The following is a 24,901-nucleotide window of genomic DNA, read 5'->3' on the forward strand; positions in this document are numbered from 1 at the left end:
AGGCGCGCGCCTCGACAGCCAGGAGAGATGGATCGCCGTCTCTAAGTAGTTTCGATTGGCGATTGGGTTCCTGGCTCCCGGCAGAAGCGGCAGAAGCCCATGTCTATTCACTCGCGTGGTGACTGGGACTGGAACGATTCCTGACTGGCCGCTCCATCTCCCTGTGCAACACAAAGCCAGCGCAGACGGTGGGAATAGGCAAATATCCAGTTTGTTCTGGTCTCTCTGCTCATCAACCGTGACTCGCACACTCATTAATTTTCTGCCCATTTTCCGGTTTTGGCACCCACCATAATCCATCCATATTTGCACATGCCAAGCCGCTGGTGGGCTCTCTAATAACTGCATATATGTGTGCAATATATTGATGGATCACTACTTTGCTATGGAATATTCCCTACTCCGTACTAGTACACAATCCATTAGATACACGGTAGTCGAGCGCTTTAACCATGAACTCGAACATTTGGGTTGCGGATAGTAGTTGGGCGAAATCGGCCTACTCTGTACTTCCGCACCACTGTGGACTTGACTTTGGCATGTCTTGTCGCTCATCATGCGCAAAAACCCTTGGGGAAAAATGGCATAGTACATATTAATATACATATTTGCTCGGTATGCTCCGTACATACGTCATGAAATACCCTTGCCGTGGGTTGGTGGCCCTTCCTCGGCCAGTCCGGAAGCCCTACCACAAGCTCTGGATGTGCGAAGTAGTCTGCCTCGTACGGAGTACAATAAATACCGTCATGCAGCGAGGAGTCCGTATATACAATGCTGGTTGGCAACCAAGCAGAGAGTCTGTTTTCGCCCATCGTCGCGCTCCAGTGACTGCGCAATGCTGCGTTTATACTGCTGGCTGGTACATTACATTTGGAATGCCCCGAATACTCTAGCCCGATTGGTAGCCTCATGTCACGTGCGCTGGGCGCCACAAGCCATCAATTTAACGCCTGGAACGCGGGCCTTTCCCGTCGTGGTTTTTTGGTGGGCTGGGTTGATTGGATGGCCAACGCACGCCACGGTCGAGAAAAAGCATCGTCCCAGGACCCGAGCTAGCTGAGGCAAGACAGGGGGTCACGGAATCAATCCGGGACAGCGAGTGCGTGTGCGCTTGGTCAAACAAAAAGACGACATCCCAAAGTCTCTCATCCCAAAGTCTCTAATAGCTGGCTGCCTGGTGCGTTGCGTTGGGGAGTTTATATGTACATACATTACTCCGTACGGAACCAAGTTAGAGTTCAATGTTGCGCGACTCACGCAACCGCAGAAGCCCTGTTCATCAGTGGCAGCCATTCCCTCGGTGTCGATGCAGCCAATGGTGTCAGTCCGTGCCTGACAGGCACGCGCCAGAAGGACCCACTTCCCGCGGACAACCCCCTGTGACCTGTCTGAGAGAATGGCTCTGCCAAGTCAGGCCTTGGATCATCCGGCACTGAATGCCCAGGACCCTTGATGGGAACCCTGGTCAGCATTGATGAGCACTGATTATCCCTTGATTCATTGCCCTTCATCATGGCCACGGCACCCTGGGTTTGAAAATCATGCGTCCTTTTCTTGGCTCGTATTATGCGTGGTATTGTACGGAGTATCCTGCTCGCACAATATCACCTTGGACTATTACTAACTTTTCGCATACACACTTCATTTCTTGGCCATGGACGAATGAGATGTGAGCACAGCAGCCGCCAGTTTTATTGGGTTACACCAGACATAATAAGAAAGAGCCCGCCGTTGATTCCTTCCCTCTGCAAGCTGGTGCCGCGGCGCAACTTCATCGACTTCCATTCAATACACACACACTCGCTTCTCTCACAGTCTCTCAGGCCTTTCTTTCTTTCGTTTCTGTTCTCTGCTTTTGCAACAACCGAATCTCTTTAATCCCCAACGTCAACTCCATACTTGGCCCCGATTCGGGCCTTCGACAAACACTTCTCTCGCTCCTTAATTCCTACCTGGCGGCCGCGCATTGCATCGGTACGTTTTCCTTCCCCGTGCTTTACTGCATCACATTTCCTACCAGCCGACTTGGGACGATTCGAACCAAATGGACCTCGTCTTCCCTGCATTCCGTTGCGTCACCCTTTGCTCTTCACTCTCACACCATTAAAGCATTCTGGAGTCCATAATGCTGCGTTTGCCTATTCGCTTGGCATCCTTTCCACCGTCGGCACCTTTTCCTCGGGTGACCATCACCACGACGAGCGAACTCATAGTCTGGCAGTGCCGTGACAGGGTGCATTTGCACTTTGCAAAAAAACTTCCCCCTTTGTCGCGGGCAAGTGACTGCCATGGTGTTGTGGAGAATGGATTGGCCTTCATCTGGCACTCCTGTATTGATACGCCGACCCCCCTTGTTCCCCTGGTCGTTGTACGCCCTCGCACCAACCACCTCACACAATTCTGTCGTCACGCTACTGGTCATGGTGCTCTCCTGCTTGGCCAGGACGAACCTCCAGTCCGATTTACCCCTGCACAAGAAGTCTTGCTGTGTGGGATTGACATGGCCCGCCATGTGATGCACTCAAGTCCCGTGCAAGAGCTAGGTCACTCAATAGGGCCGGATTTACTCCCAAGTTGCATCTGTAGTTCCTCCCAAGATGCTGGTCATAAACCCAAGCGGCATCCTGCCCCCCCCCCCCCCCCCCCCAAATCACTATGTTCCAATTGATACTTGGGCGGACGTTTCAAACCGGCTCCATGGCTTGCTCTGTCCATAGCAGTCGTATATAATGAGGCGCTCTGCTCTATAGTCCGTTTGTTTGGTTTGACTGTATCCTTGACTTGGTCTGGTTCAACGTCAGTTGGCCTATTGGCGATTTTTCTCTCTTTTGGTTTACCACTACCCTCAAAGTATATTTGGTACACATGTCCGTTCTTCTCTGCATCCAGACTTTCTAGCATCTCTTGCGTTGAATGTGACAACCCAAACGTCACAAGATTCTGCCTTGCATCACCAGCTCTTCTACGCGCAATCCTTTCCACGGCCATCATTGCTGACTATTAAGTCTTCTCTTCTCGCAGAAACTCTCAGTCGATCATAAGACACGCGCATCTTTCAAACGAACAGGCAGCTAATTCCATTTCACCATGGGACTGTCGACATTCGTCTCAGCGTCCCTGCTGACGCTCCAACTCTTTTCTTCGCCCTCACTTGCAGCACCATCAACTGGCTTCGATGTTAAGACCAACTTTACCAATGTTGCCACCAACGGAAGCTGGTGGATGGCGGACATAAAGCGACAGGGTAATGCGCCCTTTGCTAATGGAACTTACTCCGTCTTTCGCAACGTGAAAGACCCAGAGTTCGGCGCCAAGGGCGATGGAATTACCGATGATACCGACGCCATCAATAAGGCCATCTCGGACGGGGGGCGCTGTGGTGACGGGTGCGACTCTAGAACCACAACTCCCGCCCTCGTCTATTTTCCTCCCGGTACCTACCTTGTGTCAAAGCCCATCATCCAATATTACTATACGCAGCTTGTTGGTGATGCTGCTAGCGTGCCTACTCTCAAGGCCAGCGCCAACTTTGAGGGAATTGCCGTTATCGACTCGAATCCTTATAAAAGCGACGGCAGCAATTGGCATACCAACCAAAACAACTTCTTTCGGCAAATTCGAAACTTCGTCATTGATCTCACCGGTCTTCGCCAAGAGACTGGTACGGGTATCCACTGGCAAGTTGCTCAGGCCACCTCGCTGCAAAACATTGTGTTCAACATGGTTCAGAGCAAATCATCCCAGAACAAGCAGCAGGGTATCTTTATGGAGAATGGATCTGGCGGTTTCATGAGCGACTTGACCTTCAACGGTGGTGCTCTTGGCGCATTTTTCGGCAACCAGCAGTTCACCACTCGCAACCTCAAGTTTAACAACTGTGGAACTGCCATCTTCATGAACTGGAACTGGGTCTGGACTTTGCACGGCATCTCTATCGACAACTGCGACGTTGGTATCAACATGGCCAACGGAGGCAGCGTCCAGACTGTCGGGTCCGTTCTTCTTACCGATAGCACCATCTCCAACACTCGTGTCGGTATCAGCACCGCCTATAAACCCAGCCAATCAGGCACCAATGGTACTCTTGTTCTGGACAATGTTGACACCACCAAGGGCGTCCCTGTTGCCGTCCAGAATGACAGAAATCAGACGATTCTAGCTGGCAATTCTCTCATCCAATCCTGGGTGCAAGGCCGATCATATGTAGGCGCAACTGGCAAGGCCGGACAGGATGCGAGAAGTCCCGTTCCTAAGCCTGCTGCTCTTACCGACAGCACCGGCAAAATTGTCACAAAAAGCAAGCCTCAGTATGAGACCGTTCCGGCGTCCAAGTTCATTTCTGTCAAGTCACAAGGCGCCAAAGGTGACGGAAAGACTGATGATACCGCTGCCTTCCAGCAAGTCTTCGACAATATCCGTTCGGACGAAATTGTTTACATCGACCATGGTGTTTACGTCATTAAAGATACCGTCAGGGTCCCCAAGGACGTCAAGATTGTTGGCGAGTCCTGGCCCCTAATTCTCGCTGGTGGCTGCAAGAACTTCGCAGATGAGTCAAATCCCAAGCCTGTGTTCCAAGTCGGTCAACCTGGCGACACTGGCAACATCGAAATGCAGGACTTCGTACTTGCGACTAAGGGCCCTCAGCCCGGCGCTATTCTTATGGAGGTCAATGTTGCTGGCCAAAGCAAGGGATCTGTCGGTCTCTGGGATGTTCACTTCCGCGTTGCGGGCGCCACTGGCACTAAGCTCCAGTCAGACAAGTGCAGCAAGGATCCCAAAACAGAGGCCCCGCCCAACCCCCGGTGCGTTGGCTCCTTCATGTTGGTCCATGTTACTCGGGATGCCAGTGCCTACTTCGAGAACACTTGGTTCTGGGTCGCCGATCATGAGCTTGACCTGCCTGACCACAACCAAATCAACATTTACAACGGTCGTGGCGTCCTCATCGAGAGCACCAAGGGACTCTGGCTGTGGGGAACGGCTTCTGAGCACAACCAGCTTTATAACTACCAGCTCACCAACGCTGAGAATGTTTACATGTCACTCATTCAAACCGAGACGGCATATATGCAGGGCAACCCAGATGCCCGCGTCCCATTCAAGGTCAACAGCCAGTTCTCTGATCCCGACTTCTCCACGTGCACCGGTCCTAGGTGTGCCCGCACATGGGGTCTCCGAGCTCAGAACTCTCGCAACGTCTTTGTGTATGGCGGCGGCTTGTACAGCTTCTACGATAACTACGCCCAGGAATGTGTAGCTGCCAACAACTGCCAAGACGAGATGATCTCTATTGAGAATTCCGAGCTACACATGTTCGGCATCAGCACCAAGGCTAGCGTCTCTATGGTGACCTTGAATGGACAGGCAGCGATCCAAGACTCTGAAAACCGCAATAATTTTTGCGCCGCGATTGCTGCTTTTGCGTCATCGTAGGATGATGACGAAAAGCTACCACCAGAAAGCCAGGGGCCTGGAGAGGATGCTCTTGGCCAGAACAAGACTGCTGGCGTAGCAAATGCAGCCGCATCAACGAAGACGTTGCACGAGACGTCGGCGGCGTGCGACGATCTGTCAATTGCTATTCGGACAACGACTGTGTTTGTCGTTGCGACCTCGATGCCTGAACATAAATGAGCAATACACATATATATATGGGCTGGAGATGTGACGAAGCTTTTTGGCATGTTTTGATTGTCTATTCAAAAAGTGTTGCGGCGCGACAGCTGCGAGTGACGCACGTCAGGGGCAGTAGACTGACGAGCAGAATATCGATGTGTTTGTTGCAATATACCTAGGTAGCTTTCCAATATAGGTATTTGATTTAATGACTCAAGGCTGGTGCAAGCACGAATGACGTAGCTCTTGGATGACACGGTGTGGTGGTGTGCAACCTGCGACTGAGTGAACAAATAATAGAGACAGATAAATTGTTCATGTTCACCAGGCGTAGAACATGGCGCCAAATGAGCCTGTTTTAATTTGTTTGGCTACATGCAGCAAAGAAGAACACTCGACGCCTTGCTCACCGTGGAGCAATGCACAATAAGGTGGTTCGGTGGGGTGCGACGATATGGCGGGCTCGTGCTATTTATTTCGTCTTGATTGAAGCTGCCGCAGGGACACTCTCGGGGCATGGAAGGAATGGCACCAGAGGACAATGCTGCTTTGCTGTTGAAAGCTTTGGGGTCCTGCGTTTGCAGCTTGTCGTCGACTGGACGCATTTGTTGCTGCGTACAGAGTGACGGTGCTTGGTGTCTGGCCTTGGCCTGGGATGTGGTTACCTAAAGTGTGGTGCTTTTTGGAGGGATTGGGTCTGGTGTTTGCTTCAATGTTCCTTTGGGCTGCGGTCGTTGTTTAGTTGGCGGGCGATATTTGGTACGTGGGATTTGGATATGTGAAGATCAAATAGCTTGGAGATGAGGTCGATGTCAAGTTTGTATGAGAGTGATGCTGCCTGGCTGGTTCGGAACAAAAATTGGGGCTGTAGCATCGGTGCGGGCCCGGCCCCTCGGGGAGCCTACCAGCCCACCTACCCGGTAGCGCAAACCCCAACTTTGAACCTGAGAAATTTGCTCTTATTGTAACTTCGTACAGAATACCAGAGACCTCACCACCTCCGTCGCACCAGCCAGTCGATCCATAATGGCCACTCAGCGCCAGGGCTTCCGCCTCCCCCTCGTCTACCGCCTCTTTTTCCTGCTTCTGGAGCCCGTTTCGGCCCTGGTGGGCGCCTACTTCAACCACTTCCGCCAAAGTGACTACCTGGCGCTGCTTCATGGCGCGTCTGCCCCGTCGGACGCGTCTGCCCTGCCACTCGGCACGTCGGTCGCCATGTCCCAGCTGGCGAATATGTACTTCTTCTTTGCTGTCAACGAGGCTCTTGTCCTGCGGTCGACGTGGGACATGCGCGTCTGGAGGACCGTCCTGCTCGTGATGCTGGTTGCGGATTTTGGCCATTTGTATTCGATGAGGGCGCTGGGGCCCGCCATCTACTACGATGTGTTTGGCTGGAATGCCGGGGACTGGGGGAACGTGCCGTGGGTGTATGCTGGGGCTGCGTTGAGGATATGTTTTCTCGCGGGTGTTGGGTTGCGGGATTCAAAGAGACGACAAGGCTAGGCGGGTGTGGCATTCATCATGTAAGTATGTAGATTCATTTACTATGTACGTAGATTGAGGATGTTGAGCAATACATGTCGAGAAACGACAAGACTGGAGGCTCTTGCAAAAAAAGAAGAGGAAAAAATAAAATTCCATTCCTACCTGTGATGCTGCCATATTTCTGCCAAGCCCGGCCTTGATATCGACGAGGTCCAACTTGCGCCCGCTGTTGTTTGCATCCGACGCTTTTTGTTGGTGGAAGAATCGGTGCTCTGAAATGGATTATCAAGCCACCATTCAGCAGCACTGTCGTCATGGCGGGGTAAAGGGTCCTCCAGGTTCGGGGAGTTTGACACCGAGCCTGTCCAAACCCTTCATTTTCTTTCCTGGACACAACGACCGGGCCCGTGCCCGCGCTCGTGCCGCAACGCCGGTTTTGATCTTGGGGCAACAAGATCTGGACTGTAATTCATGGCGATTGAGGTGGCTCCCTTGTTCCCCACGAGACGGACAATGTGCCCCTCATGTGCAAGTGTGTCCTCGTAGGATGAGGGGCAGCTCTCCAGGATTGAACGTAGGTTAATATATGGGTAGCCCGCCGTTCGTTTCTCCTGGCTTCGTCTCGTGCTCCCTGAACCAGTTTTAAATCTCATACCCGCCTGGCGCTGCAGAACCGTGTCGACCAAGTCATTCCTGTCATCCACTCAGCTGATATCGCGACTTTGAACTTGACCTTCATATTAGTTGCAAACGAACAATGTCCTATCCCGACAAGTTCAGTGGCTTTCAAGCCCCAGCCGCCGAAAAATGGCTCGAATTTGAGAAGAACTCCTGGACCCCGCGTCCCTTTGGCGACTACGACGTCGACATCAAGATCGAATGCTGTGGTGTCTGTGCCAGTGACATGCACACAATAAGTGGCGATTGGGGAGGCTGCCCTTACCCGCTGGCCGTCGGGCACGAAGTTGTTGGCAAAGTCCTGCGCGTTGGACCCAAGGTCACCTTGGCCAACGTTGGGCAGCGTGTTGGTTGCGGTGCCCAGGTGTATTCGTGCCTGGATTGCCGACAGTGCAAGAACGACAACGAGACGTATTGTAAGCATCAGATTGACGCCTACGGCGCACCCTACCTGGATACCGGCTACACGACCCAGGGAGGTTATTCATCACATGCCCGAATTCATGAATATTGGTAAGGAGAAAGAAACCCAAATCTGTGCTGCACAACAGCTGGTCAGGCTGCCAATCTGACGACCGGGGCAGGCACGGATGCTAACATCAGCTTATAGGGTGTACCCCATTCCGGATGCCATCACCAGCTCAGAGGCTGCGCCAATGCTCTGCGCCGGCATCACGGTTTATAGCCCCCTAAAGCGATTCGGGGCTGGGCCGGGTAAGAAGGTTGGTGTCGTTGGCATCGGCGGTCTTGGACACTTCGCCGTCATGTTCGCAAAGGCGCTGGGAGCCGAAGTCTGGGCCATTTCCCGCTCACGGGCCAAGGAGGCGGATGCCAAGAAGATGGGCGCTGATGGATTCCTGGCCACGAGCGAGAAGGGCTGGAACGAGCCGCACAAGATGACGTTTGATCTCATCATCAACACGGCCAACTCATTCGACGGCTTCCAGCTCAGCGAGTACCTGAGCCTGCTTGACGTCCATGGCCGATGGAACTCTGTCGGCCTACCCGGTGGTGAAGGCATCAAGGTGAATAATTTTGATTTCATCTCAAATGGCTGCTTCATTGGAAGCTCGCACTTGGGAAGCCGCCGGGAGATGTTGGAAATGTTCGAGCTTGCTGCAGAGAAGGGCATTAAATCATGGGTGGAGGAGATTCCCATCTCAAGGGAGGGCCTGCAGCAGGCCATGGCCAAGCTGAAGAACAGCAGCGTGCGCTATCGATCCTGCATGACGGGTTATGACGAGGCATTTGGCAACTGATGAGGATGTTGTCTGGATATGATGCGAAAGATGATGGGCAACGTGTGGACTTTAAATTTGTGCAACAGCCAAATGGGAACCTTGATGTCTTGGTTGGCGGTTTGGGGAAGGAGCCACAGGACGTCAACTGGTTGTTGCCGATTTGCTACTCCGTATTGCGTGCTATCTTTTTCTGCACACTAGAACTCCGCACCGTCAGGTGAAGATTGAATCGGATGAAACAACCATGAACAGAAGCCGCTGTCTCAGCATATTCAGTTTCCAATATTGCAGCCTTTTCGGTGGTGCTACTCCGTCGTCCATCACCAGTCTCCGCAATCGGTTACGCTAGTCCAGACTGGTCTCGCCGAAGAAGCCTCGCCGAACCTGCTCCACGTTTTGCCGCGAAGCTGGCCTGTCAAATCCGTTCTCATTCATTCTCATCCAGGGTCCTGCATCCTTTTGCACGGTTGCACCACATGAGTCACTCGGAACCAGATTCCTGGAACAGTAGTAGAAGCATTGGTGATATGTTCTTTCGGCGAACTCAATTTGGAAGGGCAAGTACTTGTCTACACGTGCACTAACAGCTGTTAGTGTTTGAGCGCTGTGACGAGTTTGTTGCCCTGGCATATTTCCAATCTCTCAAGGTCTGGCAAACGCTAATTGATGTGCAGCAGACGCACAAGAGCAGTACACCATCGGCTAGCCATACTCCGTATTGTTAAGCTTCATATCAAGAGTGTCCTCCAAACTTCAGCGCCATACCCTGTCAGCCACATTTCAGCCCTCCCAGTGCGGAGTCCCTGCCGCTTTGATAATCGAAATCTCGGCCAAGGCCCAACCAGATTCTTTCTTTAGCGGCGGGCGTGTCATAGTCTTGTTTTCCTGGCGTCAGCTTGTCAGTGAGGTCGTTGTCGTTTGATCAGCAATGTGGCCCATAGCCGCTTTGTCACTCGGCTCTCGGCGGCTGCATACCGGGCAGTGACCAGTTTTTTCCATTTCGATATCGGGATGGCTTTGTTTGAATCATCTCTCGAGAAATAACCGTGATTGCCAATATGTCGCAAGTGGGGAAAGTTATCACGATGAAGTCCAAACTTCATCTTGCGTTGGGAAACTTAAGAATGCGTTTCACCCACCAGTTTTCAGCCGTTCTTTTTCTGCATCATCAGCACATACATTAGGCGAATCAATATATATAATTCGAAAGCCATCAACACACATAACCACTCATCAACCCTGCCAACGCGTTCGCATCATTTGTCTTGTAGTGGCTGACGAAATACCCTTCGGAAACCCATCGCTTAAGAGTACTAAACGCTCGCGAGCCATCCAGGCAAACGACTTATTTTAGACTTCTCATCATGTAGGTGCTCACGTCTATCAAGCAAAATACGAATTTCTTTTTCGTGCAAACAAAACTAATCACGGTTTCCCAGGTCCTCTCCTTCAGAAATGCCCGAGGCCCCGCCTTCAGAACTAACACTTATACGACGTTACCAATGCGTTTCCGCCAAGACAGAGATTACTTCTGTGGGCATGTCTCCTACTTCGTCTTCTTTGGCGTCCGCATTCAGCGTCTATGCCACCCCAAGCACCGGTCAGTCGTGGGTTGACGTTTTTGACCTTTCCAGCCAGAAGGGCTACACCAAAGTCACCGGCTCTCACGCTGCTCTTGCACCCGCGGGGGCTGCTAAGAACCGAGTTGCAACCATCCGGGATTGGACTGTGCAAGTTGGCCAGGGTGTGGAATATCACCATGGCAGCACCGTATTAGTTCGGGACCTTTGCACAGGCAAGATGATCGTTGAATTAAAGGGGGCTGTTTCTGGGCCTGTCGTCTGGAGCAGAGATGGCATTGCTATTGCGGCTGGTGAAGGCAACGGAAGAATGGGAGTGTGGGACGCACGAACGGGTGCTAGACTCGGCAGAGTTGTCAGTCACATAGACAAGATTACCCACGCTGCCTTTACGCCCGATCACAAGCTTGTTACGCTCTCCCGCGACGGCACGGTTCGCGTCACGGACCCTAGGACTGCCAAGACCATCACGAAGCTCGAAATCGAGGGCCGCGGATCAACCAATCCACGCCAGCTGGCCGTTTGCCCAAATGGACGAACCATTGTGTCACTTTGGGGAACCATGGTTCATATCTGGCTCCCGCAGACCAACTACCTCACTTCGTACAATCTCAATGCCACCCGCGCCACAGAGGGCTGGCCCCTTTGCATCTCTCCGGATCTGCGCTGGATGGTAAATCGCACTGAAAATGGCTTCGATGTTGTCGATGTCGCCTCGGGACTTATCGCTTGGGAAGGCCGCGAGAATGACAGTGTTGGAAGCATGGTCACTGCTGCTGTCTTCTCTGCCGATACCAAAGTACTTCTGTTAGGAAGAATGAATGGCACCGTAGAGGCTTGGGATCTCGAAGAAGGGTCGGCCATTCAAAGTGCTAGGTCTGGCGTCGAACGACTTGGCCTGACTGGCTCAAAGGACAGGCAGCAGTAGTCTCACTGACAAACAATGACTCCTTTGCTTTTATTTCAGCAGGATGGATTGGATCCTTATAGTTTCTGTTCAGCTCTCAATATTGCATGAGTTACGTCAACCGTCTCTAGCACTTAGTGCCAAGGTCAGGATTAAACGAGCGTGCGCTGGGCGAGCGCTGGGCCGATTTAGCTTTGCTTTGCATTTTCTGATATCGACGCGGAGGCAAATAACGAGATTTAACATGATTGTTACATGAAAGGCATAAGCCATAATACTGAGTTATTAAAACATTGCATACTGGCGAGCGCATGGTTTATATCTACATGAGCAACGATGTACATAATAAAACTTGTTTCATAAGGGTTCTGCCGAGTAGTTTGACATTTGCACTGTACGTTTTGGAGTCTAACCTTCGACGAGACCTTGCCTACGACGCCGGCTTTGGAGTCATGATTATTTGGAGAGTGAAGCAAAGATACGCATCCGCTCTAAAACCTAAGCCAACAGTAGTAGTTCGAGACTTTCTCCAATCCAAAGTCTCGCGTGAAATGTACATGGCTTGCAATCACGGCGGTGCAGTGCAGATGCAGTGGTGGCTTCTCGGGAAACAAAGATAGAAGGCGCATCTCAGCATTTACGCGGCCAGCTGGCGCAACACTGTACGTAGTTGACATCTGCGTAAGGTGCCGCGCTTGGCTGTTTGGCATCCCGCAATTTTCATCCCTCCAGCTTCATTTGCATGACTTGTCGCGTTTTAATATTATCCAAACTCCCTGCTTTTTCTTCCCACCAGCGTCCCGAATGTTTGCTGACCTGGATGCATCAGATCAACATGATGTCGCCACTCGCTAGGAAGCAAGCGTCAAGCCAGACGAAAACGTCGACAGAGCTCTGCAGTGACTTTCTTTTACCACCCTGGTTTTTGAGCAATAACGTCAAGACCACAGCGGAGCTCAATGACCTTCCGCTTCCATGTAGGCTGGTATTTCGGAACGCCAATAATGTCTTAGACAAGCAAAAGGCTCCAAAACCGGCATATAGCACACCCGTGGAGCAAGTCTTAGGGAAAACACTCGGTACTTGCAAGCAAGAGTCCCCAAACGCCGCGAGTGATAGTTCTGGACAGGATACTGGCGAAACTAATGAGTCTGACACATTGGATCAGGAAGTCGACATCCTCGAATACCAACTTTCGCACGATAGCTTCTCCGAGCTGCGAGATGTCACTGCTGCATTTCTGATGCGCGACCAGGAAGGGAAGCGATCCCCATCGCATGCAGCTGTTCTTCTTTGCTCCTCATGGGATCTCGACTTGCCCTTTGTTGACGGAGTCATCCTACATCTAGCAAAAGACCTCCAGGCAACTCTCGTGTCTGTAGACTTGGAAGACCTGGAAGATTTGGGATGGGATTTTAATCATCAAGAGCAGAGAATGATTGCAGAAAATAAATTACCAGAGTCGCAGTCAAAGAAAGAACCCAATCGAGACTACTTTGCTGGAATGGCAGTGCGCTACTTCGGCACCCAACCTGAGCAGCGTGCGTCCAAAGATGCCTGGAATCGAACTGAACAAGCCATCGCGGCGATCCTAGACACTCAGATTTCCAAATCTCGGCCAAACACAGCAAGAGAGAATGGCCCAGAAGCCGCAGCTGTCATCAGCCCCGAGCCACTTGAGACAGAGCCTCCTCCACTTCTTCTCTACCTTCGGGATTCGTCTGAAATGATACAAAAAAGGCCTTATATTCTAGAAAAATTTCGTGATTGCATTAGAGATAAACGGCTGTCGGGGCGTGGAATTGTCCTTCTGGTCTCTTTCTCCGGGAACGGTTCACTTCCCAAAGTCGGCGGAAAGATATCAGCGGGCAGCGCATCGATCGTCACTATGACCCCTTTCTGCTTTCAAGGGAAGGTAGACCTTACCGGGAGCTACGGTACAAGCATAATAAATACCAGGCGACTTAAACGCTTCCTGCGATTGCGCATTCCTCACCTGTTTGTCCCCGAAGTTCTTGAAATGTTCCAGCCCTACTCAGCCTGGAATCTGGACGACGATGGAAGATATGAATTCGTGGAAGCATCACAATGGAAGGAAAGAGACTTCCAGCGAGCTATCACCCAGATAACTGGTCGTGCCTTTGGAATGTCCCATATTGATCCTGAGGACGTTCGAATTGTTCTGCTGCGTCTGGACCTCTTGAAAACAGTCCGCCAGACAGAAGAATCAGATGAGAGAGAAGAGCTGAGCGAAACAGAAAAGCCAAAAGAAGCAGACGAGTCAAATGAGGGAGCCCCGAAGACTTCTGTGGAGATGGGCACTGCGAAAAAAATCAGGCCGGATACGAACGAAATATCAGAGACAAAGGCTGAACGTTGGGTCGATAAACTGCGTAGAGTTGAGAGTGCTGCGGATCCATTGGAGAAGTCACTCATTAGCTGCATCATCAACCCAGGTAGTTATACCTGAATTTGCCCAATGTGAACCTCGGTACTGAGCATGCTGCTAGATGACATCGATTGCACGTACGACGACGTCATTGTGGATGAAGATACAAAAGAGACTGTCCGTCACTTGGTTTCGCTATCCAATTTCCACCCGCAAGTCGCATCCAGCTGCCTCCTTAAGCATATTCGTATCAACGGAGCACTATTCTACGGGCCTCCCGGAACTGGCAAAACGCATCTCTGCAGAGCTATTGCCAAGGCTTCCGGCGCAAGCATGCTTGCCATTGACTCAGCAGCAGTGCATTCCAAATACGTCAGCGAAACGGAGAGACTTATTAAAGCGGCGTTCAAACTCTCCAAAGCAATGTTCCCTTGCGTGCTGTTTATTGACGAAGCGGACTCACTGTTCTACCGTCGCTCTTCCAGTGACAAGAGCTGGTACCGGACTGCCCTTACTCAGTTTCTCATAGAGATGGACGGACTCTCCAAGAGCGACGCGGCTCCTTTTGTCGTGGTGGCGACAAATCGCCCTCGTGATCTAGACGAAGCATTTTATCGCCGGCTGCCTCAGAAAATCTTCTTCGGGCTTCCTGGAGAGGAGTCGCGATCCAAGATTCTTCGGCTATTTCTGAAAGATGAGGACCTGGATCCACTAGTAGACATTAATGCTCTGGCTAGGCAGACTGATGGGTACTCTGCTTCGGACCTGCGTAGTTTTTGCGCAGAAGCTGCGTTAATATGGGCTATAGAGCAGGTGAAGGAGATGTCAAACGGCGTCAAGATGAGTAAACTACGGCTCACAGTGTCGCACTTTGCAAAGTCGCTCAAGAAAATCAGACCCAGCGTTTCTGAGAAGACGCTTAGAGATCTCTCTGAGTTTTCACGGCGATTTGGCGAGGCACACTGTAATGATGCCTCCAAGGATATAGGATCTACTCTCCCCGAATCCATGATCCCCGCGCTTAACAACTCTGCAAAACAGTCCAATTCCTTCATGCCTGGGCTCTCGCTAGTAGAGGATCAAAAGGTGACTGAAAGGGAGGTAGTAGATGGGGGGCCAACTAGGAGCAAGCAAAAGCCGGACTCTAGTGCGGTCCCGTCTTGCTCTGTCGCAGACGCACCTACAGAAGCACCAAACCCTGTGATGGGAAGGAGGCCGAATGGAAGCTTGTCAAAGAAGAGAAAGAGAGACGAATTAGAGTAACTGAATGCGTATGAATGTTTTGGTAGAGTTTGTAATATGTTTCTCAGACAGTTTCACCTCATTCCTCATAATTGCGAGCAAGGTTCAGGTTGCAACCAGTTGGTAAAGATGAAGACTTGGGAAGCTGACTCTGGGCACGGGTAAACAAAAACGAGGCGCTCTAATGCAAATCAATCTGGTTCTACTTCTATTCGTTGACAGCCAGTGTCATGCATGTGAATCGTGATGATCAGAGGCTACCATGTGCATCAGATGAGGCTATTGATGTCAAGAAGTGATGGGCCAACAATGTCTGATCTCAAGTTATTACATATGTAGTCTTGCTAGTTTGTCCTTGCAGCCATGCATACATCATAGCCCTGACCCTTACCCTGAGTCAAAACTAGCAGGGTCAATAAGTTGATGCTTTTTTGTTTCGTTCCACCAGACATTTCATCTGAACAACTTGCAGCGGGGAATCCAGCCGTGCTCTGTAATAGAAACGCTTCAAGATTACAAGCGTGTTGTTCAAAAGCAGCCATGGGGTCTTCACGTCCTCGTTTGCGACAGATGCGCTCTCGGCTTTGTACATTCACGGCAAAAGGCACAGCCACGGCTGACGGTTGCTGTCACAAACCCATGAGCATCAACTCCACATCCAGCTGCTCGAATTACGCCATGTAACCGCTCGCGAGTGTGCCCGACGCGACATAGATGTCGGCTTTCGTCTGACTTGTTGGAATTCACATGACTGGCTGCATGGTGCTTAAAGCTTTGCTCCTGGTTGGCTGAGAGCACCGAAGCGAGGCGGTCGCGCAACGTCGACATGCAGCAGCCAGTGAAGTGGCACTGCTTCGAGGCCAGCACATCCCGTTGACACTTGGAGCCCAAATCCTCCATGTCCCGACTTGCGGCTTGCATGGCGGGGGAGGGGAAGAAATCGAGGTGAGATTCTTCTAGTTGGGCTAGATGCTAGCCTTCTTATAACCCTGAACCGATGAATTCTCTTCCAGCACAACACTAATTCCCTCGCCCGTGAGTATTCCAGAATCCTGGGTCTATCATTTTCGGCCTGAGTCAGTGGAAATCCATTATACGGCAAAAATCCGTTCGGTCAGAGGCCACTGAACATAATTTCCTACTGCAAAATATTCTCGAGGGCTCTCTTTGTCTATCTCTGTCTCGGTGAGGCCAGGATACCTACATACAGAAGCTTCACCTTCATTTCTTTCATGGCCCTGCCTCTGAAACAATCGTGTCAAACTATGTTGCTGTAAACTATGCGTCTGCTAAACACCGGCACCCTTACTTTGGAAGAATTCGCCGAGGGCCAAATACCCCAGTACGCCATCCTGTCACATAGATGGGGCGAAGGCGAACTTTCCCTTCAGGATGTGGAAAAGGGAGAGCTACTAAGGCAAGATGTAAAGAAAGGGGGTTCCGACAAGGTGCGGCGATTCGCGTTCCGAGCACAATCCGACGGGTTCGAGTACGCTTGGATCGACACGTGCTGCATTGACAAGACAAGCAGCGCCGAGCTGTCGGAGGCAATCAACTCTATGTACCTTTGGTACTACAGAGCAGAGAGGTGCTATGCCTATCTTGCCGATGTCTGGTTGGTAGATGAGATGTGCCAAAGCGAGTGGTTCCAAAGAGGATGGACCTTGCAAGAGCTGCTCGCACCAGCTGAAGTCCATTTCTTTGGTAAGAACTGGGACGACCTAGGGACCAAGGGAACTCGACGGCAGGAGATATCCCAATGCACAGGTATACCAGTCGGCATTCTTACTGGTCATGACGAGCTGGAAACGGCCAGCATTGCACAGAGAATGTCATGGGCGGCGGAGAGGAAGACGACTAGGGTCGAAGATACTGCCTATTGTTTAATGGGCATATTTCGCATTCACATGCCCCTGCTTTACGGAGAAGGACAACGAGCTTTCACTAGGCTCCAGGAAGAAATCATAAGGACCACAGATGACCATAGCCTCTTCGCATGGGCACATGGTGACATGTCCGGTGGACTTTTGGCCGTCTCCCCCGCTGCGTTCAAGAGCTCCAAAAACATCATCACACTGCACCCTTCTGATGCCCCTTCGACGGTGAGCAGTATGGGGGTTCACTTGGAACTACGCTTCGTAGGCATAGGGCCTCGAGGACTAGGCCTCGCGGTCCTGAATTGCGCAGAAGGAAATGGCAAAGACGGGCCAATCGCCATCTACGTGAGAGACACATCCTTGACAATGGACCGATTCGAAAGGGTCCACAGCGAAAAGTTGGAACAGCTCGACATGAGAAACCTCAGACCCTCGCAAATTTCAACGAGACGGCTCTGCATCCAAAAAGAGCACGTGTTGGCCACACGCAAGCCCAACAGCGTCGAAAGAAGCAACGGCACCGCAGAATACGCCATCTACGACGACGAAACGCTATCAAAATTAATGAGTTTCGGAGAACCCACAGCCCTCCACGACGCGGCAAAAGCAGGACTCGAGGAGAACGTCTGGCTGCTGCTGACACGAGCCGACGCCACAATCGACCTGGAAGACAAGACCGGACGGACGGCACTGATGCACGCAGCCGAGCACGGCCACGCGACGGTCGTCCTCATGCTGCTCAAGAACGGCGCCGACATCGAGGCCAAGTGCCGCGGCTGGACGGCGCTGTGGTGGGCCGCCAACGAAGGGCGCGAGGCCGTGGTCACGCTTCTGCTCGAGAGAGGCGCGAACATTGAGGCGAAAGATTACAATGGCGAGACGCCGCTGCTGTGGGCTGCCAAGAGGGGCCACGAGGCCGTCGCCACGCTTCTGCTTCAAAAGGGCGCGAATATCGAGGCGGCGGACTACGATGGCGAGACGCCGCTGTCGTGGGCGGCCAAAGCAGGGCAAGAGGCTGTTGTCAAGCTGCTGCTGGCGAGGGGCGCTAATATCGAGGCCGAGGATTATAATAGCCAGACGCCGCTGTCGCGGGCTGCCGAGGGGGGACACGAGGCCGTGGTTAAATTGTTGCTTGAGAAGGGCGCCAATGTCGATGCGGAAGATTGTGAGGGCCAGACGCCGCTTTCTCGAGCTGTTAAGAGGGGGTATAGAGGTGTGATTGAGCTGCTGCGAACAAAAGTCGGTGCTATCGACACTTGTCGTGTCGGAAACGGGTATATAGGTGCATGACCTGACGAGTAGTGTGGTGCTATTCAGCGCGCAGGGAGGCCGTTTTCTCTTGCTGGACTTTGAGCAGACTATCTAGCACTGGGCGGCAGAGTGATGGATGGCACTGGGAGGATGGGTTTTGATCCATCTTCGTCCACAACAGGGAATGGTCAAGGACGGTATCCGGAGCGGCGTGATGGGGCCGCACGGCCCGGTCGGAGCCGTCTCCACTCTCACGGCTCCGGCCATCGGCTCGTCGGCATCGGGCTGGTTCTTCCGAGCGCCCGCTTTCAATAGCTCATTGATAGCCGCTCCCAATTTGGTTTGAGCATGTGCAGGCTTTCTCAGATGACCGCAAAAGAAGCACCATCTCCGCCAAGGATCCTAGCTATTCTGCATGTCAGCGCGCTTTCATGGAGAGAACACAACTCATTTGTCGCACAGGATAACGGGGTCCTGGTAGTATCAAATGGCTTATTGCAGAGTTGTGTGGAGCCGAGCGCCAGGCCCCCAATTCTCTTTGTAGCTCTATCCGGGACTTGTTTGGATCAATACAATACTCTTCGCATCATCTAGCCCAGGTGGCTGCCATTGTGTGACATGATTCGTCAAGCCATGGCAGAGCACGGAACGCCACGAGTGCATTTCATCCTGAGAAGTAACCGACTTTCACTGTGTGCCAGCAGTCCTTGCTGCTGACGTTCACGCCACCGTGAATATGCGTGAATGCCTCTCAGCCGCGGGGGCTATGCTCGGAGCTGAGCAGCATAACGCGGATGGCCCCCCAAGAGCCTGGACATAAATATCCCGCGACCAGAGTCATTGCCCATTTGTTGTTCCCCGTATTATCAATCCTCCAATTGCCACTATCCCCTCTCAAGTCGAGGCGATTCTGCTCAACGCCCTACCCAACCGCGTAGACACCAAATTTATCGCAGTCGCCATGGTTCTCAAGTTCTACTTTGCTCCCTTCTCCACGGCTGGCGTGACTGTTGCCGTCCTGGCCGAGCTTGAACATGGCCTTTCCGAACCTCTCGCCGAGCGCGTCGAGCTCTCGTTCAAGAAGGGCGACACCCGCACGCCCGAATACCTGTCAGACGTGAACCCCAACGGGCTTGTGCCCGCCATCGTCCACGACGGGGTTCCCATCTGGGAGTCCGCCGCAATCACCATGTACCTAGGCGAAACATTCGGCGTCGACAAGTCGCTGTACCCGGCTCTCGGTGTGAAGCGCGGCGAGGCCATGAAATGGATTGTATGGGCCAACGTCAACCTCGCCGCACACGCCTCCCGACTCGGTTCTTTCCTCCACTCCGAAAAGCAGGGCGAAGAGACGGAGGCCCAAGCCGAGGCTAGGAAGATGAATGGCGAGGAGGCCAAGAAGGGCGTGGACAGTGCTCTGGGCATACTGGATGGTGCGCTCAAGGGCAAGGACTATCTCCTCGGTGATGCCTACTGCCTCGCCGACACGCACATCTGGTCGTTGATGCACTGGGTGGCTATGCTCAAGGTGGACTTGGACAAGTTTTCGCACATTCAGGCCTGGAAGGAGAGGGTTGGGGGCCGGCCTGCTTTGAAGAGTGTCTTTTGAGGCGTCTGTGGGCGCGCGCTTTGTGCAGTCTTGTCTCGCTGTCATTTTATCTGCGCCAGAATGAAGGCGACGAAAAGGAACTGCTGGGTATGATTTGGTGGCATTTGCGGACCTCTTGGTTATATTGCTGTTATAGCGCCAACTTGATCGATAAATCACAAGTCGTACTTCTCGTGCTCCTCTGGTGCTGGCCCGCGTAAGCTGATGTATTTCAGACGCTTTCCTTTTTTGTGTGTCAGGGTGACAGCCAAGAACAACACATCGTGGAGACATTTGGCAACGTAGCATTGAAGTCTCCAGATGATACATAGGGCAATATTGGCTTACGGATTGGCCCTCTCTTCCTATGGGATCAGACTCCACAAGCAGTGTCAAGCACAATCCTTGGACACATTGTCCAACTCCACCTCGCATTTGTTTGAAGTAGTATACGTGTATGCTGGCTGTCTTTCCGTAACTCTCATGTTTGTCCGCAGCACCCTGGCCTAGACCTGCCCTGCCCTGCCAAGCTGATCTCTTTAACTGACGGCCGTCGACAGAAAATGGTATTAAAAAGTATATTGACTGATGCAACTGAACCAAGGTCCCGGTCGTGACTAGCGATATCATGACCCGCACGTCTAGCTTGACCTGCAGCTCCTGCAGACTGTTAGGATCTCCGGCCTGTCGTGCCGAACCCGCATCTCGGCGATCTAATGCAAGATAGATTGCGGGCTCAGTACATGTACCCGCTTACACGCCAAGGCCGGTCGCGGGTTGAAAACCGAGTAAATTCGTGGCACCACATCTCGGCGGCGATTCCATATGTACATCTTGCACTTTGGCTAGAAACGGTATCATGTCATCCAACAACTGTTGAGAGTATTAAGACTAAACTATAATTATCTGAGTTGGGCCTCTAATCATGCTATTAGCATATCCCAAGCTGTCTAGCCAGCCGTTGCATCATTAACCTCCCGACTAAACCGTTCGGATGACTGCACGGGAGCACAAACAGGTAGAGCGCAACTTGAATAGAACAAGAGTGGACAAGGAAAAGAGAATTCCCACACAAAACCCTCCTTTAAAGCTATATACACCACCCATTTCCACATCAAGACGCAGGCGTACACCATAATTGTCTACCAACCTCGCCCGTCAAGCCAGGATACGGACACGTCGTGTAGAGTGACACGCACTCATCCCATAAGCGCATCTGTTTAGCATGCTCCTCAGACTGCACGTTGGTCACGTACACCCTCCCTGCGGCGTCCTTTCTTCCCCTGGGGGGTTTCGGCGTGCTGCAGTCCGCATACTCGCACGGCGCCTTCTTACTGCCCTGGAGACACCTGCACTGCGCCGGCGTCTCCAGCCGCTCAACCACCTCCCGTATCGCCCTCTTGATCCTGCCCTCGTGCAGAGGCAGCGGCCACCTCCTCGCGTCCTCGAGCACCTCGTCGAGATTCCCCGCCCCAAAGGAAATAGGAATCCCAAGAAACGGAATCGGCTTGGTCGCCGCCTCGCGGTAGTCCTTGAGGAACTTGTCCTTGTACTCCTCGGAGAACTTCTTCGCATGCTCCAGCGCCACGGCCTCGAGCTTCTGCCGCAGCTGGTACTTGCTCTGCGCCATAGCGGCGCATATTTGCCGCCGAAACTCGGGCTCAATGTGCGGCACAATCTCGTCCGTCTGGTTGCCGGACTTCCCGGAGACGGCCTTGTGCGAGGCGTGCAGGTCGCCCGTCAGCTGCGAGGCCTGGTACAGCACGAGGATCTGGTACGTGGCGAGGCGCGTCGTCGTGTTGGCGGCGAACTCGTCCGACGAGATGTGCTTGAGCATCCGGTCAAAGTTGGCTTCCCACCCGGCGAGCCCCTTGCTCCGGAGGACCTCGGTGTCGAAGAGCTTGTCTTGCTCGTTGCCGGCCTCGATCCAGCTGGCTAGCGACTCGGTGAGCTGCATGACGAGCGCAATCTCCCAGAAGCCCGAGACGAGGAGGGCGTCTTCGGCGAAGCACAGGGCCGTGTGGCCGGCGTCGACGTTGCCGTGCTCCACGCTGTCGGCGAGCTGGACGGCGCACCCGACACCGGGAAGGATGGACGTGACGACCGCGGCCTTGTCGAGGACGCTGCTGGTGTCGCTGGAGAAGACGTCGGCTACGGCTTTGCCGTAGAGTGCGAGTCCGGCGACGGCTAGGGCGCCCTCGCCAAACTTGGCGGATAGGCCGGCGATTCTCTCGGTCCTTGACACTGTGTTGAACTCTGGCAAGCGTTCGTTCAGCTCCTTGTATAGCTGGTCGTGCTTGACAACGCTTTTGTAGTTGAAATCCGTCAGGAAGTCGTCGAAGCTCTCTTTGGATCTTTGCCGGGCTATGGCAATCAGCTCGCCCTCGTTGGCCGGCTCGACTTTGGCAGGCTTCTCGGCTGTGGGGAGATTCTCCTTCTCTGATGGAACGCGGATGCAGTCTATATCGGCACGTTTGCACAGGATTTCAGGATGTCCGACCGTCATTTGGAGGGCTCTCACACCCTCCCCGATCTCGGTAGCCATGGCCTTGGCCTCGTCGACGCCTTCCTGAAAGATGGAGTATTCTTCCTGGGTGATGTCTGCCTCGTCTATTATAGCGGCGTCCAGCGATGCTGCCGGCTTGCCATTCATGCTTGTAAAGGACTCTTGAAGTGTGGCCCATACAGCTCGAGGGTTCTTTGCCAGGAGCTCTATGAATTCCTCTTGCTCCCCGCCGTCCAACTGTTTCCGGACAGATTCCAGTTTTTCATGGGCCTTCTTGACACCCTCGGCCTCGTCCGCGGCTGTTTGGAGCAGTTTGTTGCTCTCGGCAGCGGCCTGCTCTGCCTCGGCAATCCCAGAAGCCCGGGTTGCGTCGTCTGTTACCTTTTCCGCCGCCTCGGTTAGTTTGTTCTTTTGTGCCTCCACGGCCTTGGTCAGCTTCAACTTGCGGAGCTTGGCCTCGGCTTTGCGGGCATTAGAATACTGCTTATACACCGTGTTGAAGTCGTCAAAGTCGACCCAATCGGGGCGGCGTCTGTGAAAGTGGCCGACCCCCTCGGCGCATCTCTTTGCAGTGGCGACGGCCTCTGCTATGGCGTCTGCCGCGGCGGGAGAATCCGACTCGAGGAGTGTTTCAGCCTCTGTCACGGCCTTGGTTGCCTTTTCTGCCAGGGAAGCGCTCCTTGCGCGGAGTGTGTCTTCGGTATAGACCCTGCTGCCTTGTATTCCCTCCCATTCCTCATAATCAACCTGCCAAAACATGGGGCCGGTCGGTTCTTCAATCTTGGTATCTAGCTTGCTTTCTGTTTCGATGGGGACTCCGTTTTGGTCATGGGAAATCATCTCGTTGGGAATGAGCATCTGCTGGATGTCATCTGACACAGATCCTTCTATCCCAGCCAACTTCACGGTACGACTCGAATGAAGCCCTTGATCTTCAATATAGTACTCAAGCTGATCCCTGGAGATTGAAGCCTCTCTCTCTCCTAGGATGTCATTTTCTCTGCCGGGCAGAGTGAAGTATTCCTGGGGTACCCAGACCTTGGACGTGGCCTTGAAAGCGGCTTCGTCGGCAGTGACGATAAAGAGTTGACTACATGCGACGTAAGCAATGGTGCGACACCAAGCGGAAGGGATAAGGGCCAACAAACCTATCGCCGTCACGTTTAATCGGGCTATTGTTTAGGTAGACACCGTCTCCAATGTGAGTGGCGGCTGTGTTACGACTCCGGATAAGGGAGCCCGCCTTGGTGAGGAGGTCTTTCTCTTCCTACTTCTTGTTAGTCAACCGACCGATGAGTCAATACTGCACTTGAAGTCGACCTACCTGGCCCACGGACCTAAAGCCGATGGTCATGCGGCCTGCATCGCCCTCTGCGCCTCCAGCGGCAACCGACAGCCCGGCATTGAGGCCGAGCAAAGCGATGAGAGAAGCGGCAGTTCGGAAACCCATGATGCTGGAGAGCCTCGACGGAGGACGCAAAGCAAGAGAATTGTCCGATGGGGGCCAGATACAAGAGCAAAGGCCAGTTTAGCGAGGACTAGTGGCACATGACGGTATTTATATTCAAGCTCAACGTCCATATAAAAAATCAGTATTGACCCTCATTGTCCAGAGTTGCATCATCATCACGCAATGGTTATCCGATATCGCCAATACTACTGCCCTCGCTTGTAGGGCTTGGCCGGTGAAAATGTCACCCGTGGTTCCTTCCCATGATATTCAGTAACCAGTTGCCCCTGTGCTATAGTTCAACTTGAGATTCAAACGAATTAACTTCCATGAAAGCAAGTATATGGCTTACTCCCGGCCTATGTGAGGCATAGCCGCCATCTTGGCATTGCTACTGCGCAATCGGCGGCGTGGGATCGACGTGGGGGTGGGCAAATACTATTATTGCTGGTACTTATTGCCTATAGCTGGAACTGCAAATAGGCTTAGCGTGATATTACTAACAAAGACTGCAAATAAGGCACTGGGCCAGACTCCGTAGACCGGCTTGCGATGCAAGCGAGGTGGATACCTTAAGCCCGATAATGAAGTGTTAAGCCCGAGTAATAAATTATTTTACATGGGGTACTCTTAATCTATAGGGCTGTCGCCTCTTTCATCTAGAAAATATGTCAAAGCCTTGGCATAAGGTCTAACTGGAAGCAAAAACAATAAGTTACTATCTATATAGTAATGAGTAACCTCGGAAGTTTTATAAGTTGTAACAAAGAAGATCATAAGTGCGGCTTAGTTCGATACAAACAATATAGTTTAAAACTGCCATCTGTATGCCAACGGGAAGGAATACGGATCTTGAGACATTTTAAGAGTCAGTCAAGGCAAGCACTGGAGGAAGTGCGGCATTTCCCGTTTGCCTAGTCTAGTCGACTTCATGACCGTGTTCAAGGTCGCGAGCTTGCCTGTAGAGTCTACTAGTCTTTCCGTCAAGGATGCATATATTTCATCTCATATTAATACAGCTGTTGTACTTGGGGTGCGACGGCTTTCCATACATATGTATATGTATATGGACACTCTATATAATA

The 24,901-nt window shown here is 52.4% G+C and overlaps 8 protein-coding genes across 8 annotated transcripts; 7 read left to right on the forward strand and 1 right to left on the reverse strand.

The window, feature by feature from the left end:
- Positions 1-3,090: 3,090 nt before the first annotated feature.
- MAA_09671 (glycoside hydrolase family 55) lies at positions 3,091-5,439 on the forward strand (the record flags this gene model as incomplete). The annotated part of the gene is made up of 1 exon (XM_007827669.1): positions 3,091-5,439. One exon carries the CDS (start codon positions 3,091-3,093, stop codon positions 5,437-5,439), a length of 2,349 nt encoding a protein of 782 aa, XP_007825860.1.
- Positions 5,440-6,648: 1,209 nt separating this feature from the next.
- On the forward strand, positions 6,649-7,125 carry MAA_09670 (NADP-dependent alcohol dehydrogenase-like protein; the record flags this gene model as incomplete). The annotated part of the gene is made up of 1 exon (XM_007827668.1): positions 6,649-7,125. One exon carries the CDS (start codon positions 6,649-6,651, stop codon positions 7,123-7,125), a length of 477 nt encoding a protein of 158 aa, XP_007825859.1.
- Positions 7,126-7,864: 739 nt separating this feature from the next.
- Positions 7,865-9,044, forward strand: MAA_09669 (Alcohol dehydrogenase superfamily, zinc-type; the record flags this gene model as incomplete). The annotated part of the gene is made up of 2 exons (XM_007827667.1): positions 7,865-8,298; positions 8,396-9,044. The coding sequence occupies 2 exons, from the start codon at positions 7,865-7,867 to the stop codon at positions 9,042-9,044; spliced, it is 1,083 nt and encodes a 360-aa protein (XP_007825858.1).
- A 1,437-nt stretch (positions 9,045-10,481) lies between these two features.
- Positions 10,482-11,534, forward strand: MAA_09668 (WD40 repeat 2; the record flags this gene model as incomplete). The annotated part of the gene is made up of 1 exon (XM_007827666.1): positions 10,482-11,534. The coding sequence occupies one exon, from the start codon at positions 10,482-10,484 to the stop codon at positions 11,532-11,534; it is 1,053 nt and encodes a 350-aa protein (XP_007825857.1).
- Positions 11,535-12,348: 814 nt separating this feature from the next.
- On the forward strand, positions 12,349-15,165 carry MAA_09667 (ATPase; the record flags this gene model as incomplete). The annotated part of the gene is made up of 2 exons (XM_007827665.1): positions 12,349-13,969; positions 14,024-15,165. 2 exons carry the CDS (start codon positions 12,349-12,351, stop codon positions 15,163-15,165), a joined length of 2,763 nt encoding a protein of 920 aa, XP_007825856.1.
- Positions 15,166-16,424: 1,259 nt separating this feature from the next.
- On the forward strand, positions 16,425-18,311 carry MAA_09666 (Ankyrin repeat protein; the record flags this gene model as incomplete). The annotated part of the gene is made up of 1 exon (XM_007827664.1): positions 16,425-18,311. The coding sequence occupies one exon, from the start codon at positions 16,425-16,427 to the stop codon at positions 18,309-18,311; it is 1,887 nt and encodes a 628-aa protein (XP_007825855.1).
- A 922-nt stretch (positions 18,312-19,233) lies between these two features.
- MAA_09665 (Glutathione S-transferase) lies at positions 19,234-19,881 on the forward strand (the record flags this gene model as incomplete). Its single annotated transcript, XM_007827663.1, has 1 exon — positions 19,234-19,881. One exon carries the CDS (start codon positions 19,234-19,236, stop codon positions 19,879-19,881), a length of 648 nt encoding a protein of 215 aa, XP_007825854.1.
- Positions 19,882-20,974: 1,093 nt separating this feature from the next.
- Positions 20,975-23,816, reverse strand: MAA_09664 (Diphtheria toxin, translocation domain protein; the record flags this gene model as incomplete). Its single annotated transcript, XM_007827662.1, has 3 exons — positions 20,975-23,456; positions 23,515-23,633; positions 23,691-23,816. The coding sequence occupies 3 exons, from the start codon at positions 23,814-23,816 to the stop codon at positions 20,975-20,977; spliced, it is 2,727 nt and encodes a 908-aa protein (XP_007825853.1).
- Positions 23,817-24,901: the final 1,085 nt, after the last annotated feature.

The sequence above is a fragment of the Metarhizium robertsii genome (assembly GCF_000187425.2).
Source record: "Metarhizium robertsii ARSEF 23 chromosome Unknown MAA_Scf_2, whole genome shotgun sequence".
Lineage (NCBI taxonomy): Eukaryota > Fungi > Ascomycota > Sordariomycetes > Hypocreales > Clavicipitaceae > Metarhizium > Metarhizium robertsii.